The sequence below is a fragment of the Podarcis raffonei genome, chromosome 1, assembly GCF_027172205.1.
Source record: "Podarcis raffonei isolate rPodRaf1 chromosome 1, rPodRaf1.pri, whole genome shotgun sequence".
NCBI lineage: Eukaryota > Metazoa > Chordata > Lepidosauria > Squamata > Lacertidae > Podarcis > Podarcis raffonei.
Genome location: NC_070602.1, coordinates 48,400,717 through 48,420,051, shown reverse-complemented (window position 1 = coordinate 48,420,051; position 19,335 = coordinate 48,400,717). Strand labels below are relative to the sequence as shown.

Below are 19,335 nucleotides of genomic sequence, written 5' to 3'. Positions count from 1 at the left end.
TTTCAACAGGTGGACCCAGGCTCGCACCTCATGTGTGTTAACTGAACGGTTCCATCAGTTCGAGCCAGGTGATAAAGTGTGGGTGAAAGACTGGCAGCGAGCCCCCCCTACAGCCTTGCTGGAAGGGACCATACACTGTGCTACTTTCTACACCTACTGCTGTGAAGGTTGCTGGCATCACCCCGTGGGTCCACCATACTCGAGTGAAGAAAGCTATTTCAGACTGGACAGTTACACCAGATCCAGAGAACTCCCTCCGGCTGACTATCGCCAGACGCCTGGCAGACGACCGCTCTGCTGATATCACACCGGAAGCTGATATCTCTACGCACAGCTGAATAATTGGATGGGAGGGGCGCCCGCCGGGAGCACCTCCAACGTTCCAGCCTTGCAGCCTTTGTCCCCTGATAACGTCCAGAACCCTGAACGAACTTTAGTATGCATTATATGGTGTGAGGAGGAAGCAGTGGGGATTTTGACACCAAGCATTTGCAGTTTACAGGCGGCTACCTATTCGTGTGGGTGTGTAGTGGCCCATCCACCGTGGGTACCCTCTCCTTGGGGGGCAAGGTTATCCTCCACCCATCAGGGGTACCATCATCCCCCGGGGATTGAGGGGTTTTATCTCCACACCATAGGGTTTGACACTTGGAGGTATCCCCGACCTTGTTTCCCTAACCAACTCGAGCGTCCGGGTAACCCCAACCCCCCTTCCAGACCCATACCATGACTGATCTGTGGTGGGAAGAGCCCTGGCATTCTTGGCGTTAGTGGGTGGGAGTTATCTCAACTGCCCTTGTCACGTGGATGTCTCTCTCTCTCTTTTTTTGCTGGCACGAGCGCCATAGAATTTGCGGGAAGAAGCGTCCCTCCTCCATCCCACTGACAGTTCTCCTTCTCTTCCTAGTTGGGGAACCCGCCTGCGCTCTGGCCCAGGGGGAAGTAGGGTCCTGGATCTCCCAGGTAAACATTACCCGTATCATGGTCACGCGGGGCATCCACAACCCTTACAACCGCTGGCTGCAAACGGCAGAAATGGTAGCTAAGGAGGAGAATAGGACCCGTTGCCTTGTTTGTGCCTTGGGACCTCTGGATGCGGCTGGGGGCATGCCCCTGCTTCCGTTGCCTCTTAATCGGACCCGAATCCAGTATACTGGAAGTAAATTCCAGTGGGGCCCATACTGGAATCATCCCTATCCCCTCCGGGTTTATCGGATTCCCGGATGGTTCTGTGTCAACCAGACCAAAAATGCCACCCTTGGACACAATATAACTTTTACTGGGCGCTCCTCATGCAAGTGTACGTGTAACCCCACTGATACCACTGAGTGTGGCGGAGCCTGCACCAATTTAAATCTTTTAGCTTTTAGTTCTATGGGTGACCATATGGCCACCCAGAACAAGGATCCTGTATATTGGATTTGTGGGACAAAGGCTTTCCACCACCTCCCCAACGGTTGGTGGGGCAATTGTTATCCAGCCTTCCTTTTACCCCCCATGTGGCTGCTCCCTACCACCTTATTTCCCCATCGCAATCACAGATCTGTTGATATCACGAATATAGCCTCAGGGAGCAAGCAGACGTGGGGAAAGGATGAATGGCCACCTGAGCGAATAATTGCCCACTATGATCCGGCCTCCTGGAACCCTGATGAGTTAGTAGCAGGTGCCAGAGAGCCCATGTACAATCTAAATCGCATAATCCGACTCCAGGCAGTAGTAGAGATTGTGGCCAATGCAACGGCCACCGCCCTTCGCCTTGTTGCTACCCAGCTGGATGAGACCCGCACTGCTGTCCTCCAGCTGCGTTTGGGAATGGACTTTATTCTGGCCAAACAAGGAGGATTTTGTGCTGCCCTCAACCTGACTGGGGGAGCATGCTGCTTCAATATTTCAGATCATGGTGAAGCCATCCGTAATCTAGCCGCAAGTATTGAGAAGGTGGCACACGTCCCTGTACAAGTGTGGGAAGGATGGAATATGTCTTGGCTAGATAAGCTTTTGCCAAATGGGTGGCTCAGAGGAATGTTTTTTATGCTCTTAGGACCAATTTTATTTTTATTGCTTCTTTGCTTCTGTATTCCCTGCTTGGTGCAATGCTTGCAAAATATGGTGCACAAAACAATGTCGCGCATGATGGGTCCCCGAGTGATAGCTTTGATGCGTGAATACCAGCCTATTGCCTTGGACGAGCCAGAAGGCTGTCCAAAAGAAGAGGAGGGAATGAAGGAAGGGACGGTTTAGCTCTGTCACAATATAGATTCCAATAAAGATTGCTTAAGCAGGTTTGGCTTGTGACACTGGTCAAGTTTGCAATATAGATTGCCTGAGCAAGCTTTGGCTTTAGATTCCAATAAAGATTGCTTAAGCAGGTTTGGCTTGTGACACTGGTCAAGTAAAGAATAAGAGGAGCCACGTAGGCTCAAAAGACAGGGAAATGGGTAAGGAACGTGCTTAACGTGATTATCCTCCTAAGGTGTGCCTATAGGTTGGCAATTGGTGATTGGTGGAAGGAAGGTGTACCTATAGGTTGGCAATTGGTGATTGGTGGAAGGAAGGTGTACCTATAGGTTGGCAATTGGTGATTGGTGGAAGGGAGGTGTACCTATAGGTTGGCAATTGGTGATTGGTGGAGAAATGTGTACCTACAGTATAAGAATGCCTGCCAAATGCCATGTATTTACAGCCAGTGTATTTTCAGGAGCTATCCAACTGGTTGTCTCTGTGTACAAAATGTCTTTGTACACAGATTTCAATAAACTCTTTTTCTCCAAAGAAGATTTTGCTTTCCTGGTACTTTTGTTCCCTCCAAGGTCCGGGGATGGCGTGGCTGATGGATCCCTAGGTAAATAAGGCTTCACTATTACCTTAGAGTAATTTCCAGTGATTATATGTATTCTTATTGCTCAAGTATCTGAGTGCATACATACCCATTTTGAATGGGTTTTGGCAATTGTAGTAGTCCAACTTCATGGACTATTATTTATTTAAAAATTATCTCTAAACCTTTATTGTTAGCTGAATATATAATATACCCTGTGTCCATTCTGAATGACACATGTTTTGGATAGAACGCTACTATCATTAGCAGGGTTTATTATATCTAAGGAGCTGAACAGTCATTCCTACACACACACACACACACACACACACACACATTATTACCCTTTCAGGCAAAATGTAGCATACATGCTTAAATGTGTTTACTCAAAAGCATATCATCCTTTTAATCAGACCTACAAGTAAGAGTGCCCAAGAGTGCAATGAGACAATTATAAGAATAGCTATTCTGGGTCATACCCAAGGTCCATCTACCATGTCTCTGACAGTTAACATTGCCAGGTGTTTTATATAAGACATCTCAAAATTCAAATGGAAGCTGTGGAATGATCCATCTTCTGCTTCAAAGTGCCAGAAAGGTTCAAGGGAAAGCTTCCAAGCAAAAGGTTAGCTACTCTTAAATGCAAGAACAGTGTCATGGAAGGTTTAAAGTGGAGATCGCCAAGCAGGCACAAGGCCTTCTTTGGTGCCCTCAGGCGGGTTCCTTAGACTCTAAGCTTCTATTTAAAAAATTAAGTCTCTAGCCCTCTTAGAAGGAAAGTTATGAAGCAAAATGTGCAGACTCCCTTCTAAGTTATTTCTGTGAAATGAATCAGCTTAGCTGCTCCCACCTGCCAGTGTTTTTAGGCCAATTAGTAAAGTCAATGTGGTGACTGTAAAGTAAGTTGTTTGGACACCAGGCAATAGAAATCCCCGAGGTCATTAAAAGTTTCTGTTTACCCTTCCCCTTTACTGTACTTTTCCTGCTTCTGTCTTATTTTCTAGCAGTTCTTGGAATCTCCATAGGTTGAACTTCTTTTTTCCTAACAACTAGGATGCGTCTTTTCTATAGTGGACTCATCCAAGATTAGGTACCTGCTAAAAGTTATTTTCTGTAAATACTACACAATAAATGCAGGTTGGTGTTAAATAATACCCTCCTCAAATGGCAAATACAAAATGTGAAATTTGCAAAAAGGCTCAGGCATGTCTCCTGCTGTGCAGAAACTAATGTCCAAGTACTTATTAAGAATTCACAGCATTGTTAATTTCCAGTATAATGGGATACATTTCTACTTCAGATGTCTCTGTGTTCAATGGGGGTTATTCCCAGTGTTATAAAAAAATGTAGGTCATATATAAAATAAATAAATTTTGATAACTGTATATATCACACGTCTGAAACCCCATGGACAAGGTCCTGAACAAATTGACCTCAAATATTTCTCTGCAAGGTCAAAGTGAGAAACCTTCCCCTTGTCTCTTTCCTCACAAATCCTGTCTTAAGGGCACATTCAAGATATGAACAGGGTGTGAGCCTGTGACCTAGATTCAGGAATTAAGTAGTTATAATAACAAAAGAGTGGCCAAAACCCAGATAATGCAATCAGGAAACTTTGCCAGGAGATAAACAACGCACTCAGGTTTGTTGTAGACTGCCTTTTCTGTTATGTAGGTATGATGTATCTGGGGGGGGGGTCTTGGGCTACACCCCTTATGTATGTTGTTTCTGGGGGTGGTCTTGGACTCCAGGGCGGGCAATTTAAAATGTCTATATAAGGGCGGACAAACCTTTGTTCTGGATCCTCCTCCTCTCTCCTGCGTGTGGGGGAACACCCTGTTGCAACAGTCAATAAAGATCAGGCTTACTAGCTGCTTTGCTTCTCAATATTCTCTGGTTTGTCTCTGTTATTTTCTCCTACTGATAGAGAACCTACGAAAGGACTCTATATGGGCTCTTGGGTACCCCATAAGGGGAAAGGAGCAGTTTTGTCACTTATAACACCAGGTAAATGGCTACAGGATGTCAGCCTTCACTTTGTTTAGAAATGTAGAAAACAGGAATCTTTTGCCTTTAACAGCTGTGTCACTACAATCAGGACCAGCAGGACATAGATGACTTCCTGTGCTAAGCATGAGGATGTCCAAGGGTGGGGTAAGGGTGGAAAATCAGCAATGACTGTTCTCTCTTTTCTTTTGTGTTATGCTATGGCAGCCATGTTGTGTTAAGCCATGGCCCCCATTACAGCAATTTTGTGACTGGAGCAGTCAGCACTCTCTCAAAATTCAAAATGTGCCCCCTGGTCTAAAATGGTTTTTGATCCCTGGTTTAAAGAACACATAGGGAAGCCAGACAAATACCTCTCTATTTTAAACAAAACCTATGAAACTCTTGACTCCACACAGATTATCTCTAGGACCAGGACCACCTAGTAATTAAACTATGTAGTAACTACACAGGTGCCAACTTTTAGTCAGTCATACCTTTTAGGAAATCTTCTGCAAATGCCCGTATAGATTTGCTATCAGACAGGTCCAGTTTTTTCACAATAACTTGCTGATTCCCTGTTTCGGCTATAATTTCACGGGCTGCTGTTTCCCCTTTTGCTATATCTCTGCAGGCAAGGATGACGCGACCACCTTCAAAAGGGAAATTAATAGAAAAGAGGAATAAGGCAAACAAGCTGTTTCTAAACTTGGTCCTGGTCCTGTCTTTCTAGACTAATTTCTTTTAATGGAACAAAATATAAAATAATATAAAAATTCTACAATATGAATGTGTAAATGTAAATATATGTAAAAGCCCTTTTGCCAGCAGATGTTATAGGCAGCAATAAACCGTGAATCATTGTGGGAGGGGAGTAATATTCAGCTTTTTTAAGCTCACCTTAAGCATTTGAAGTAGTTGCCCTTGTCTAATTAACCATTACTATGTTCAAGAAAAATACACTTTAATGTATTTCTAAAAATGGAAATTACCTTTGGTTAAAGTTATTTTAGGGGACAGAATACATACATTTATAGTAATAAATACATCCCCTTAACGCTAAACCATGGTTAATTAAATATATAGCGACTGCAGTTCCAATGGGACGCAGTCAAATGTTCATTCCACCAATGAGGGCACATTCAGAAGGGCTGGACTACAGCTCTCATCACCCCTGACCACTGGCCATGCTGAGGAGTAGTGGAAGTCCAGCAACATCTGAAGGCCACTGGCTCCTCATCCCTGTGGTAAAGAATTGCATGTGGATGACATTGTTGGGCCTTTTAAAGCAACAACTGTGTATTCCTAGACATGTCTACTCAGCAGTAATGACCATTTGCTTCAATTGGACTTACTTCCAGGTAAGTGTGTAAGGTTGCAGCCTAAGGAAAGTGGCATGATAGAGGTTTCTAAAATTATTTATTGTATAGAAAAAGTGAATACAGAGAAGTGTGGCTAAGAACTACATTGTATGCCAAGTATGCTTTTACAGCCAAAGGGGAAATATATACGGTAGTTAAAACAGATATGGCAGCTTACATATTAAAGTGCAGCTGCTATTGCAGAGCCCTTGTGGAGTGTTTTTTTTTTAAACATGCCTCCTCTCCTTGAGGGGGCTTATGTAATTCAGTGAATTTCCTTTGAAAAATGAAAATAAATCCTAGGAACCAGAAACTCTCTGTTTAAGTAAAGAGTTAAGACACTTATAAATTTGCTTGTTCACTTAAAAATGGTTAAAGGTAAAGTAAAGGGACCCCTGACCATTAGGTTCAGCCGTGACCGACTCTGGGGTTGCGGCGCTCATCTCGCTTTATTAGCCAAGGGAGCTGGCGTACAGCTTCCAGGTCATGTGGCCAGCATGACTAAGCCCCTTCAGGTGAACCAGAGCAGCGCACGGAAATGCCGTTTACCTTCCCGCCGGAGCGGTACCTATTTATCTACTTGCACTTTGACGTGCTTTCAAACTGCTAGGTTGGCAGGAGCAGGGACCGAGTAACAGGAGCTCACCCCATCGCGGGGATTTGAAACGCTGACCTTCTGATCGGCAAGCCCTAGGCTCTGTGGTTTAACCCACAGCACCACCCGTGTCCCCGGAAAAAATGGTTAAGGCAGTCTTTATTCATTTAAACCCTGATGGTGGCATAATCTGCAACATCCGTCTGATGAAAATAGGGGTGCTCTCATGGGAGCCAGTGTCTTTTGGTCCAGCGCTCTGGTGTGAGAGAGCCAATTAGCAGGAGAGCATGAAACCAAAAAAAAGAAAGAAAGAAAGGAGTGTGTCTTTTGGTCTGGTGCAAACCAGCTGACTCACAGCAGAGTACTGGAGCAAAAAACAGGATGGCTTCTGTAATTCAGAGATGTCCCGCTCAATTTGGTATGATTGAGTAGCATGTGGTGGATGATGAATGGACAGACAACTTGCCTCTTCGTGCGAGGTCCTTGGCAGTTTCCTTCCCTATGCCAGTGTTAGCCCCTGTGACCACGGCCACCTTTCCATCCAGCCGAGCTGTTGATGTGCATACTCCTCCTGCAAACCACTTCCTAAAACATAAGAGAGCGCAACCGTAAATGTTACTTTGGTATGTATAGAGTTTTTCTCTTGGTCTGCTCCTCTGAGTAGCTCAGATGCTGGGGAATGAGACTATTAATGTCAGGGTCGTGGATTTGAACCCCACATTGGGCAAAAGATTCCTGCTTGCAAGGGTTGGAATAGAGGACCCTCATCATCCCTCCCAACTCTACAATTCTGTGATTCTATCCTTTAACCTACTCCTCTGGCTCATGCATTCCCACATCACTTTCCAAACCACACAAAGTCTGTTGAAATATATAACAACAACGAGCAGCTGGATTTAGACTGTAGAATTCTAAAGTTCCAGGGTGCGCATGACTCCTTTCCCACAAAATAATCTGGGGGCACCCTCAGATTCTATGCCAGAGAACAGAGACTTTCCTTTCTAAGACACGCAGCGAGCCTTTTTGACCTGAAGAGCATGGTAAAAAATCCCTTTAAATGAAAAAAATGTAACACCAATTAAGCAAAAATCTGAAGAAAGAATATTGCTACTGGTTTGGGAGATGAGTCTGGATGATATCTGTGGATCTCTTGCAGGCCTGCGATTTTTCGTCTGTGAGGTTATACTCTACAAGAGGAAACCTGGTGAACCAGTCAAACTGGTTCCTTGGCTAAATAAGTTGTTTCGATCTGTTTTTAATATTGTGCAATAATTGCATTTTAAATGTCGTAAGCCACCCCCACCCCCGGGACCTTAAGGTGTAGGGCAGATAATAAGTAGCGATGACAACAATAATCAATCAATCAGGATCAGAATGGCTTTGACACCTTAAAAAGTTAGGTTGGAAATAGATGTGTTGCCATAATGACCACCGTAGATGCTTCAAAGAGCAGGTAGGTATTCCCACGTCCTTCTTACCTGGCTGGATGCCATGCTATGCTAGGAAGGAAAACAAATAGTCCAGGGATGTTAGTTTTGGTATTTGAGGTTTGTCTGAGCTTGACTCCGTAGGCTGTGCTGAATCCAAAGATATGCAGCAGAATGGTGGGGGCTAAGAACCTAATGGAGAGGCAAGATCTGTTGGAGTGTTGATGCTGTGAGCCATGCCATCCTATGCTCAGGTTGTATATATGCATAAAGAAAATAGTATATCCTACAGCTCAACAGCCATTAACCTTCTGTTACATACCACCCCAATCTCTGAGCAGTGAGAGACCCCAGAGGTGCCTGTGCTTCCCAAGGATTTGCTTCCTTGGAGTGAAGGCCAGTGGAGACTGTTGGTGCTGTTAGGATATATGGTTTTATTGGCACATATGCATATACAACTAGAGCATAAGAAGGAGGCGCTCACAGGATTAGCAACCCCATAGATCTTGCTATGGTTTCTAGGTGTTATGTACTGAGTTGAATAGGATCCAAAAGGCAGCAGTCTGATTGGTCCTAGAACAATAGGATTCAGAATGCAGCAGTCTGATTGGTCCTAGAACAATGCAGCAGTATGATTGGTTGGCAGGAACTACCCAATCATGCTCCAGATAGAAGTGAATCCACAACCTGATTGGCTTACAGTAGAATTCTGGAATTAGCCAATCATGTGCAGCCCATTGTGTAAATAATGTATATAAAGCAGGTACTTTGAGGGGACATTCATTCATTCCTCCTCACCACTATGAGCTGAATAAAGAGCATGAAATCACTTTGCGACTCTGAGTATATTTCACTGGCGACGAGGATGGGATCCCGCTGAGCTGACTGCCACACACAGCACCGCAGCACCGCCACCTGCCGCACCGCTGCCTCGCACCGTGTATCCATGCTTCAGCTCCGGGACACAAGGAACTCAGAATGGCAACCGACAACAGCTTCTCGCCGTTCAACCCAGCATCTGGAGACTGGGAAGCGTACGCCTCCCGTTTCACCTTCCTCCTAGAAGCCAAAGGGGTCACCGACAAAGAAGATGCCAAGAAGAGGGCGATATTCTTCAGCGTCTGCGGAGAGGAGACGTTTGAAATCGCCCGGGCTCTCCTTGCGCCTGAAGACATCGCTACTGTTCCATACAAAACAATAATGGAACAGCTGAAGGGGCACTTTTCGCCACAGCCCTCAGTGGTGGCTCGTCGAAATGCCTTCTACGCAAAGCGGCAAGCCCCTGGGGAAACCATAACTGGGTTTGTGACCTCTCTCCGCCAAGCCGCCCGGTTCTGCAACTTCTCAGAGCTGGAGAACATGCTTCGGGACAGCCTCGTCGGTGGCCTGAAGGATGAGAAGCTGCAACGACGCCTCTACGCTAAGAAGGACCTAACGTTCCAGGTCACTCTGGAGGAGGCCCTGGCAACGGAAGCTGCCGAGAGGTCGACGCAAGAGGCACGGCTGAGCCTGCCATCCCAACCGAGGGTCCACCACGAAGACCTCACCGACGACTCAGGATCCGACAGGGAGGAGGTGCACCGAGTACAGCAGCGCACTCAAGCAGCCCACATACCACAGCTGCCTCGACGAGAAGGAGGGAACTGCGCAAGCTGTGGAGAAAGTCACGAGAGGAGGACCTGCCGTTTCCGCAATGCAGAGTGCAGGCAGTGCAGAAAATCGGGACACATTGCCCGGGTGTGTCGGGCTCGGCCCACCCGACGCCAGGCATCAGATGACCAATCCAAGAGCCCCAGGTCCCGGGGCCCAACACACCAAGGCAACTCGACGGAGCTCACGGACTTCCAGGTATACCAGTTGCCCCACCCCAACGTAGAGAAAATTTATGTCGAGGTACAGATAGAGGGGGCCCCATGCCGCATGGAGCTTGACACGGGTTCAACTCTATCCATAATCTCGGCAAAGACCTTAAGAAAACTGTGTCCTACAGGGGGTCCCAAACTCAGGCCGGCCCCATTCACCCTCCGGGACTTCCAGAAACGTAAGGTCCCTACAATGGGGGTGGGGACCTTCAGTGTGCAATACCGGGGACGGACGCGGCAACTGGACTTGCTTGTGGTCAAGGGCCCCTACATTAGCTTACTGGGATTGGCATGGTTCGGACCACTGGGGCTAGCCGTCACCGGGGTGAACCATACTAGCTTACAAGTGGACGTGGATGCCATATGCAAGGAATTTCTGGGGGTTTTCGATGGGAAATTGGGACAGTATACGGGCCCCCCCATTGCTCTACAGCTTGACCCCACAGTACGACCGGTCAGACTCAAGGCCCGCCGGGTCCCGTTCGCCTTTAAACCACGTATAGACGAGGAATTGGACCGGCTCGTGGAGCAAGGAGTGCTGGAGCCAGTGCCTAATGCCCCCTCGGAAACCCCAATCGTCACACCCATCAAGCCTAATGGTTCGGTCCGCATCTGTGCAGACTACAAATGTACCATAAACAAGGCCTTCACGGCCCATGCATACCCAGTGCCAGTGGTCAGCCATGTCCTTGCCACCCTGGCTGGGTCGAAAATTTTTGGCAAGCTGGACTTGGCCCAAGCATATCAACAGCTGCCAGTAGATGAGGCCACAGCAGAGGCACAGACGATTGTGACACACAGAGGAGCGTTCAAGGTAAAGCGGCTGCAATTCAGTGTCAGTGTGGCACCAGGCATATTCCAGAATCTAATGGACTCGCTCCTTAAAGGGATTCCTGGCGCCACCCCCTTCTTCGATGATGTGTTGATTGCCGGGCCCACACCAGAGGAGTTTGAGGACCGCCTCCGCACCATTCTGCACCGTTTCCAGACGGCGGGTCTCAAGGTGAAGCGGGAAAAATGTCTACTAGGAGTGCCTCAGGTGGACTTTCTGGGATTTATGGTGGACGCAGAAGGGGTCCACCCGACTGGGGACAAGGTACGGGCCATTTGTGATGCCCCAGCGCCCAAGAACAAGACTGAACTTCAGGCCTTCTTGGGACTATTGAACTTTTACCATTCCTTCCTTCCCCACAAGGTGGCGGTAGCGGAGCCCCTACACAGACTCCTGGACAAGCGGGCCCCTTGGGTGTGGGGCCAGTGCCAGGAGGCCGCATTCCAGGCAGTCAAGGACTTGCTTGTCTCAAATTCGGTCTTGGCACACTTCGACGAGAGGCTGCCGGTGGTGCTAGCATGCGACGCCTCGCCCTATGGAATTGGCGCTGTCCTGGGACACCAACTCCCGGATGGAAGAGAGGTACCAGTGGCATACTTTTCCCAGATACTCAACGCAACCGAGCGGAACTACTCGCAAATCGACAAGGAGGGTCTGGCAATCGTGAAGAGAGTAAAAAAATTCCATGATTTCTTGTACGGGCAGCCCTTCACCGTGGTGACTGACCACAAGCCGTTGCTTGGCTTGTTTGCCCATGAAAAGCAGACCCCCCAAGTGCTGTCTCCTCGCGTCCTCAGGTGGTCAATTTTCCTTGCCAGCTACCAGTATGCACTGATTCACCGTCCTGGGAAGGCGATGGGCCATGCGGACGCCCTCAGCAGGCTACCACTACCAGAAACAGGCCCCGACCCAGCACCTGCACAAGAGGTTATGAGCCTGGAGCTGCTTCACAACCGCCCCATTCAGGCACAAGAAGTTGCACACCATTCCAAGAAAGATAGGGTCATCTCCCGGGTCCTGGACTAAATGTGGAGGGGATGGCCCAGCAGCAGCCCCGGGCCAGAATTCGCCAGCTACACAACCCGCAAACATGAACTGTCGGCCCACAAGGGGTGCCTGTTATGGGGAAGCAGGGTCGTTGTTCCCCAGCCCCTCCGCAAAAGGGTCCTCACAGCCCTACACGAGACACACCCAGGGGTAGTAAGAATGAAGCCCCTTGCCAGGAGTTATGTGTGGTGGCCAGGGATCGATGGAGAGATAGAGGCCTGGGTCAAACACTGCCAGGCCTGCCAAGAATCCCGCCCAGATCCCCCAAGGGCCCCAGTCCAGTCCTGGGAGTCCGCCCGAGCACCATGGTCACGCCTGCATGTGGACTTCGCTGGCCCCTTTCAGGGGAAAACATTCTTCATAGTGGTGGACTCCTACACCAAATGGCTGGAAGTCGCACTGGTACCGTCCACTTCTACGTCCGCAGCCATCCGGGTACTACGCAGGCTGTTTGCAACCCATGGGCTCCCTGACATTCTCGTCTCAGACAACGGGACTGCATTCACGTCAGGAGAATTCCAAACCTTCACAGCGCAGAACGCCATCCGCCACATCCGTTCGGCGCCATTCCACCCTGCCACCAATGGCCAAGTAGAACGCATGGTGCGGACCACCAAGGACACCCTTCGCCGCATGACGCAAGGGGATTGGGAGTACCGCCTTGCCACATTCCTTCTAGCACAGCACAGCACCCCCAGCTCAATGACTGGCGGGAGCCCCGCTGAACTACTAATGGGTCGGCGCCTTGCAATCAGATTGGACCGCCTTCACCCCGATAGAGCTCAGGATGAGGTAGTGGTGGGGGAAGGCAAGAACCCCCGGACCTTCGAGGCTCAGGACCCAGTGTACGCAAAGAATTTTGGGGCAGGCCCAGCATGGGTACCCGCCACAGTCACCAAGGTCACTGGCCCTGTGTCGTACGAGGTGCTAACAGATGAGGGGCGATGCTGGCGCCGCCACTGCGACCAGATATGGTGACGATTCCCGGGAGAAAACCAGGAGGAGGAAAGGGCAGAGGAGTCGCAAGGGAACAGAGGGGCAGTGAGGCCCATAGAGCACGAGGGGCCAGCAGGAGAGGCAGAATCAGTAAATACAGAGAGGACCTGCGAGGCCGAAAGGACACCGGAACCAGAACCACGACTGAGCGAGCCGGTTGCGCCAGACCAAACAGCCCCATCACAGCCAGCATCCTTGGAACACGAGCCAGAACCTGAACCCCAGACCAGGGAACACCCCAGGCCGCAACGCACACATAGGCCGCCGGCGTACCTTGAGGACTATGAATGCGACCTCCCAGGCAGGACTGGAACTTAGAGGGGAGGGGTGTTATGTACTGAGTTGAATAGGATCCAAAAGGCAGCAGTATGATTGGTCCTAGAACAATAGGATCCAAAAGGCAGCAGTCTGATTGGTCCTAGAACAATAGGATTCAGAATGCAGCAGTCTGATTGGTCCTAGAACAATGCAGCAGTATGATTGGTTGGCAGGAACTACCCAATCATGCTCCAGATAGAAGTGAATCCACAACCTGATTGGCTTACAGTAGAATTCTGGAATTAGCCAATCATGTGCAGCCCATTGTGTAAATAATGTATATAAAGCAGGTACTTTGAGGGGACATTCATTCATTCCTCCTCACCACTATGAGCTGAATAAAGAGCATGAAATCACTTTGCGACTCTGAGTATATTTCACTAGGGAAGCCCCAAAGTCCAGCACAGAGCAAGTCATGTCTCTGTTTCCCACCTTCCAGCTCCCTCACACAACTCTGCTGTTGTTCTTCTACTTACCAGCCAGGCGAGGGGAAAGGCTGGTTTCTATGGCACAGAGCAACTTCTTTGGCTATGCTAAATCGTACCACCTAACTAGCCAGCGAAAGCTATTCTCTTGACAAAGCAAGTGGTTTGGCAACCTTCGCCTTCTGCATTCCCTCACAGATACAGGCAGTAACCAGTGCTAAGTTATTTCGTACCCTAGGTTGAACTACTTGCACAAAACTACTAATTTCAATTTTCAAAAGCAGATGTCTTGTGCGAAAAAATAAGATTATCATAAATTTATAAGATACAATATTACAAAAACTCACCTATATAAAACTGCCCCTCAAAGGTCAGCACTGTGTCCCCCTGAAGTCTGTGCCCTAGGTGGCCACTTAATGACCAGCCCTGGATACAGGATTGCAGGTCTGGAAGGGGACTGCCCCCCTCACCCCAATTCATAACATTTCTTCCTAGAAAGCCAAACCCTGGATAAGCACCAGACTCCCTGGAATGTATTGCTGCTCAAAAATTGGGGTGTGTGCGACAATACAGACAAAAGAGATAGCAGATAATACATAACAACAGGGAGCCAGGGGAAAATTCAGTAGCACAATTGCAGAAATAATAGAAATAATACCCATTAAGTTCAGTAAGGCTTTCTCTCACAACTGCAGCCTAAGGTCACATCTGCACCATACATTTAAAGCGCATGGCTTCACCCAAAGGTTCCTAGCAACTTTTTTTAGTTTAGCCTTCAGAATGTCACTAGGGAGGGCTGAAGCAAATCTCCCCAAAGTGCTAGAGCCCACTTGAGCATATTAATGAGAGAGGGGGAAAGGGAGAGGGGCCACACAGTGCATGCAAGAATTGTAGATATGAGAGTCCCATGGACTGCAAGAAGATCAAACCTCTCCATTCTTCAGGAAATCAGCCCTGAGTGCTCACTGGAAGGACAGATCCTGAAGCTGAGGCTCCAGTACTTTCGCCACCTCATGAGAAGAGAAGACTCCCTGGAAAAGACCCTGATGTTGGGAAAGATAGAGGGCACAAGGAGAAGGGGACAACAGAGGACAAGATGGTTGGATAGTGTTCTCGAAACTACCAGCATGAGTTTGACCAAACTGCGGGAGGCAGTGGAAGACAGGAGTGCCTGGTGTGCTCTGCTCCATGGGGTCACGAAGAGTCAGACACGACTAAACAACTAAACAACTAAACAACAACAACATTTCAGTGTGCCAAGGAGATCTTAATCATAACCTCAATGAATATTAAATAATTATAATATTTTTTTACTTATACCTCACCCACTCTGGGAAACTTCCAGCATAATAAAAGTGCAGCAAAAAGTCAAATATTAAATTAGGATAGAAATTATCTACACATAGTACAGTCCTAACCAAATCTACTCAGAAGTAAGTCCTACCCCCCGGTAAGTGGGGTTAGGACTGCAACCTGCTTGGTTTTGTCCACTTCTTGTATTTCAGTATTGCAGACAAAAATGCATGTGGCCTATGCAAAATGTTACTTGCGGTTCTGAGAACAAGTTAATAAAGCCTACAGGATAGCTAGTGAAATAAAGGAACTCAAACCTGAGAGCTGACATTGTAGAAAACTTCTCCTCTGCAAATGAAATTTCTCCACTGACTGACAGATATAAAACAGTGAGAGGTGTGGTAGGAGTGCCACATGATTAGAAATAACGAATTACAAGAACTGAAAGTTACGACACCACCTGTTGGCAAATGCTAATAACTGGGAGCAACCAAGAGAGTGACAGGCTGCTTACTGAGCATTCATCCTGATTTATCTGGAGGGAGGTTGTAGAATGTTGCATCAAGCAATTTTTATCCCACACTTTCCAGTGCATTTCCCCAACACTATACTTATTGCAAAAAAATCCAGTCTTGGGGGAAACTGGCTTTGTTATGCAAGATATCCAAATCTCCCTTCATTGTACAACCTGAAGTTGCCAGTCCAGTACATGACTGAATCCCAGTCCAAACAGCCTGGAAATATTTAATATACTTGCAGAGGTAAAGACAATGGTGCAGCTAGTACACTTTAGACCCTAGACTGAATAGTCTTTTGGGGGGAGGATATTTATATTTATTTTATTTCATAAAACGTCTAAATAAAGTGTACTATATGGATTTGATCTATAGCCTCTACTTGTTAATGTACTTCGGTCTCACTATCAGAGTAAAGCAATTGGGTTTATGACACAAACAGCAACTAGAGGGTGATTTTTAGCAGGAAATTGGCCTGGTCCTGCTTTCTGAACCAGATGTGCATTGCAAATTGGAGCCCATGTTTCTGCTTCTCTTTCTCTCTCCGAAGCCTGACAATGCAATCTGCTGCTGGAGGAGAAACAGTGTTTTGTCCATCCAGCAGCAGCCCGCTGGGTTTCTGGATCACAGGTACCGGTAATATATAATGTATGTATTCTCACTGAAATGTCACCATTCCACACAGAAATAGATGTTGACTATATATCTTGTTTTATCTCATCAGCTTTTTATATATAGGGGCAATGATTGCAAGCCCCCAGTCCTTGGAGACTTGACCATGGGTGTCAATGCAGGTCAAGAGTGAAGCCAGAGTGGGGGCCCAGAAGTCCAAATTGTTTTTAATGGCCTCTGGTGGGATCAGGCCTTCCCCTGGGGCCTTCCCCACTTTTAGCTGAGCTACCTAGTTCTTAATCTCTGTCACCATCACTGGAGCCCACATAGGCAGATTTCCTATTATTTGGCTAGATCTTCCATTTTCAGCAGAGCTGTCCAAGTAAAGTTCCTGAAAGTGTGCCTCCCAGGTCCCTGGGGGGATGTGACAGTCCACCATGGTTGGGCCATAGCCTTGTGGGCTAGATGTGATATGTCAGAATGTGGCTGAATCATTGGATTTAACTGCCTGAATAAGTCATGTTCAGGTGTTCTTAATGGCTTCCCTTTTCTTACGTGCCAGCAGGTGTTTATAGTGTCTCTTCTGCTGGAGGAGGTCCATAGCAGCTGTTGGTTTGGCCTTGGGAATACCTACACCAATTAGTGCTGTTATGCAACAGGGCTGGCCTGAGACACTTTTGGCCACAAAAAGAAGTGAGCCACAAAATGCCACACACACCCTCCAGGAAAGAAGGGGTGATTGAAGATCTACATCAGCAACAAGGGGGAGGGGAATAAAGATCCTACATCGGAATCTACTGTCCCTGTAGATCCTCCCACCTGAAGCAGTTGCCTCACCTTGCCTCATAGCTGGCAGGCCCTGTTTAGCACACAAACTTTATTATGATTGCACGTCAAAATAAATCATAAGATTGCTCACAACCTTTTTATGTAAACTCTTCCCAAATAGACTCTTTTTATTGTTATGCAGAAAATAAAATATGACAACAGAAAACACCTCAGTCCTGGATTCATCAAGGTAAGTGTCACACCACTTCCAGTATGAGACACCACCCTAAACATAGCAGACTCTTTTGAGATCACCCACAAAATGATTCCAATCTAATCTCCAGTATCAGTGTAAATTGCATCATATTGTTTAAGTAAACTGTAATCCCCCACTTAAGCCTAGTTGTGCAATGTACTTGACTATCACTCCTCCTCCACTTCTACCTTACCCTGCACTTCAATATTACTATTTCCAGAATGGCTAGCAAATCATTTGAAATAGATTAAAATAATAAAATTACCAAGAAGTATAATTAGCAAAGCAGTACAGTAAAAGCATACCAGCATACCAGCTGAATAAAGCCAATTCAGAACAGCTTTTAGATGTCTGGGAAAATTAAAAGGGCTTCACCTTGCATCAAAAAAGACATGAGAATAGGTGCCAGGTGAGCCTGACTGGAAGAGTATTCAAAGGGTCATTTAGTCTAATCCTCTGCAATGCAGGAATCTTAACTAAAGCATCCATGACAGATGGCGATCTAATCTCTGCATAAAAGCCTCCAGTGAAAGAGAGCCCACAACCTCCTGAGGTTCTCCTGACCATTCTACTGTCAAACAGCTGTTACTGTCAGAAATTTCTTCCCAATGTTCAGTCGGAATCTCCTTTCTTGTGACCTGAATAGCAGGGGGAAAGAAGCTTGCTCTATCTTCCATGTGCTCCATTCTAGAGGTGAATGGGGCACTGTAACTGAAAAGGCTTCTCAGTGGCCAATGATTTGTCTCACCTCCAGATATGGAGGCACTTCCCATTCCCAGTATAGGGTTTGAGTTGCATACTCCTCCTGCAGCCCACTTCCTAGAACACAACAGTACCTTCAGAAAAATCACACGTTGGTCAAGCAAGACATATTACTCTAAAAGAGCCCTTTAAACTCAAGATGAGCCCTGCCTGCACAGGAACTGCTCAGAGATTTCCACCTGTTCATAAGTTGAACAGAAATGTCATATTTTCATGCACTGGCTAAAAGGAGAACACCCATTAGGGAGTCAAAGGAGGGTGTTTGAACCAACTTGAAAGCAATTCTCTTGCCCATTTCAAACTTGTCATGTGCTTGAGAAGTCAAGTATGCTTCCAAAAGAAATAAGGTAACTTGCAAGAGCTGAACTGCTCTGTAGAGATATAAATCAAAATGTCAGTCTTTGTCATAAGGACTGTGACACAGCAATGACAGCTAATAAGGAGCTATAATGACCAGCATGTAGTAATGGCCCATCATGTAACCCCATATTTATTTGGAATTATGTGACTAGATATCCACAATTAACTTTTGATCTTCTCCCCTCCTAGAGCCAAGCTCTGTGCTCCTGGACATCTCGTCCTTGGCTCCTGGTCTCACTGGCTTTAAATAGGCTGGTAGACTAGGCCACACAAGCTCCTTTTTCTGGGCTCAGGGCAGTTCCATGAAATATATTTGGGAGCCTGGCACTGCACCATTGTCGTGGTGATGGCACCACACTGTGTGGTCCACTTGGCTCAGTCATGTTGGCTGAAGTTGCATAGCAAATAGCACCTCTGCTATTATGACAGCAAGCTCTTTGGGGCTGACCTGGACTGTGATGGAGTACTTGTATACATACAAACATGTATGTACAGGTGGTGCTGTGGTCTAAACTACTGAGCCTCTTGGGCTTGTCGATCGGAAGGTCGGCTGTTGGAATCCCTGCGACGGGGTGAGCTCCCGTTGCTCTGTCCCAGCTCCTGCCAACCTAGCAGTTCGAAACCATGCCAGTACCAGTAGATAAACAGGTACCGCTGTGGCAGGGAGGTAAACGGTGTTTCTGTACGCTCTGGCTTCTATCACAGTGTTCTGTTGCGCCAGAAGCGGTTTAGCCATGCTGGTCACATGACCCGGAAAGCTGTCTGCAGACAAACACCGGCTCCCTCAGCCTGAAAGCGAGATGAGCACCACAACCCCATAGTTGCCTTTGACTGGACTTAACCGTCCAGGGGTCCTTTACCTTTTTTACTTTACTATTGTATCAGCAACACCCGTGTGCTCAACAAGCATCTTGAGTATTAGTTATAAAGTGCCACCATTGTACTTTCAGAAATAAATAAAAGTGCTTTACAACCAAATACTGTGGTACCTCTGGTTACGTTCTTAATTCGTTCTGGAGGTCCGTTCTTAACCTGAAACTGTTCTTAACCTGAAGCACTTTACGGTAGCTAATGGGGCCTCCCGCTGCTGCGCCGCCGC

General features: G+C 47.2%; 1 protein-coding gene across 1 annotated transcript in view; it reads right to left on the bottom strand.

Annotated features, from left to right (window-relative positions):
- LOC128403015 (retinol dehydrogenase 12-like) overlaps positions 1–16,691 on the bottom strand; it is a 29,394-nt gene extending 12,703 nt beyond the window's left edge. Inside the window, exons 1-3 of the mRNA XM_053367578.1 lie at positions 16,646–16,691; positions 7,230–7,427; positions 5,305–5,460 (exon numbers count right to left, since the gene is read on the bottom strand). Of these exons, the coding sequence (XP_053223553.1) occupies positions 5,305–5,460; positions 7,230–7,427; positions 16,646–16,691 (400 nt within the window). The remainder of the gene's footprint in view (positions 1–5,304; positions 5,461–7,229; positions 7,428–16,645) is intronic.
- Positions 16,692–19,335: the final 2,644 nt, after the last annotated feature.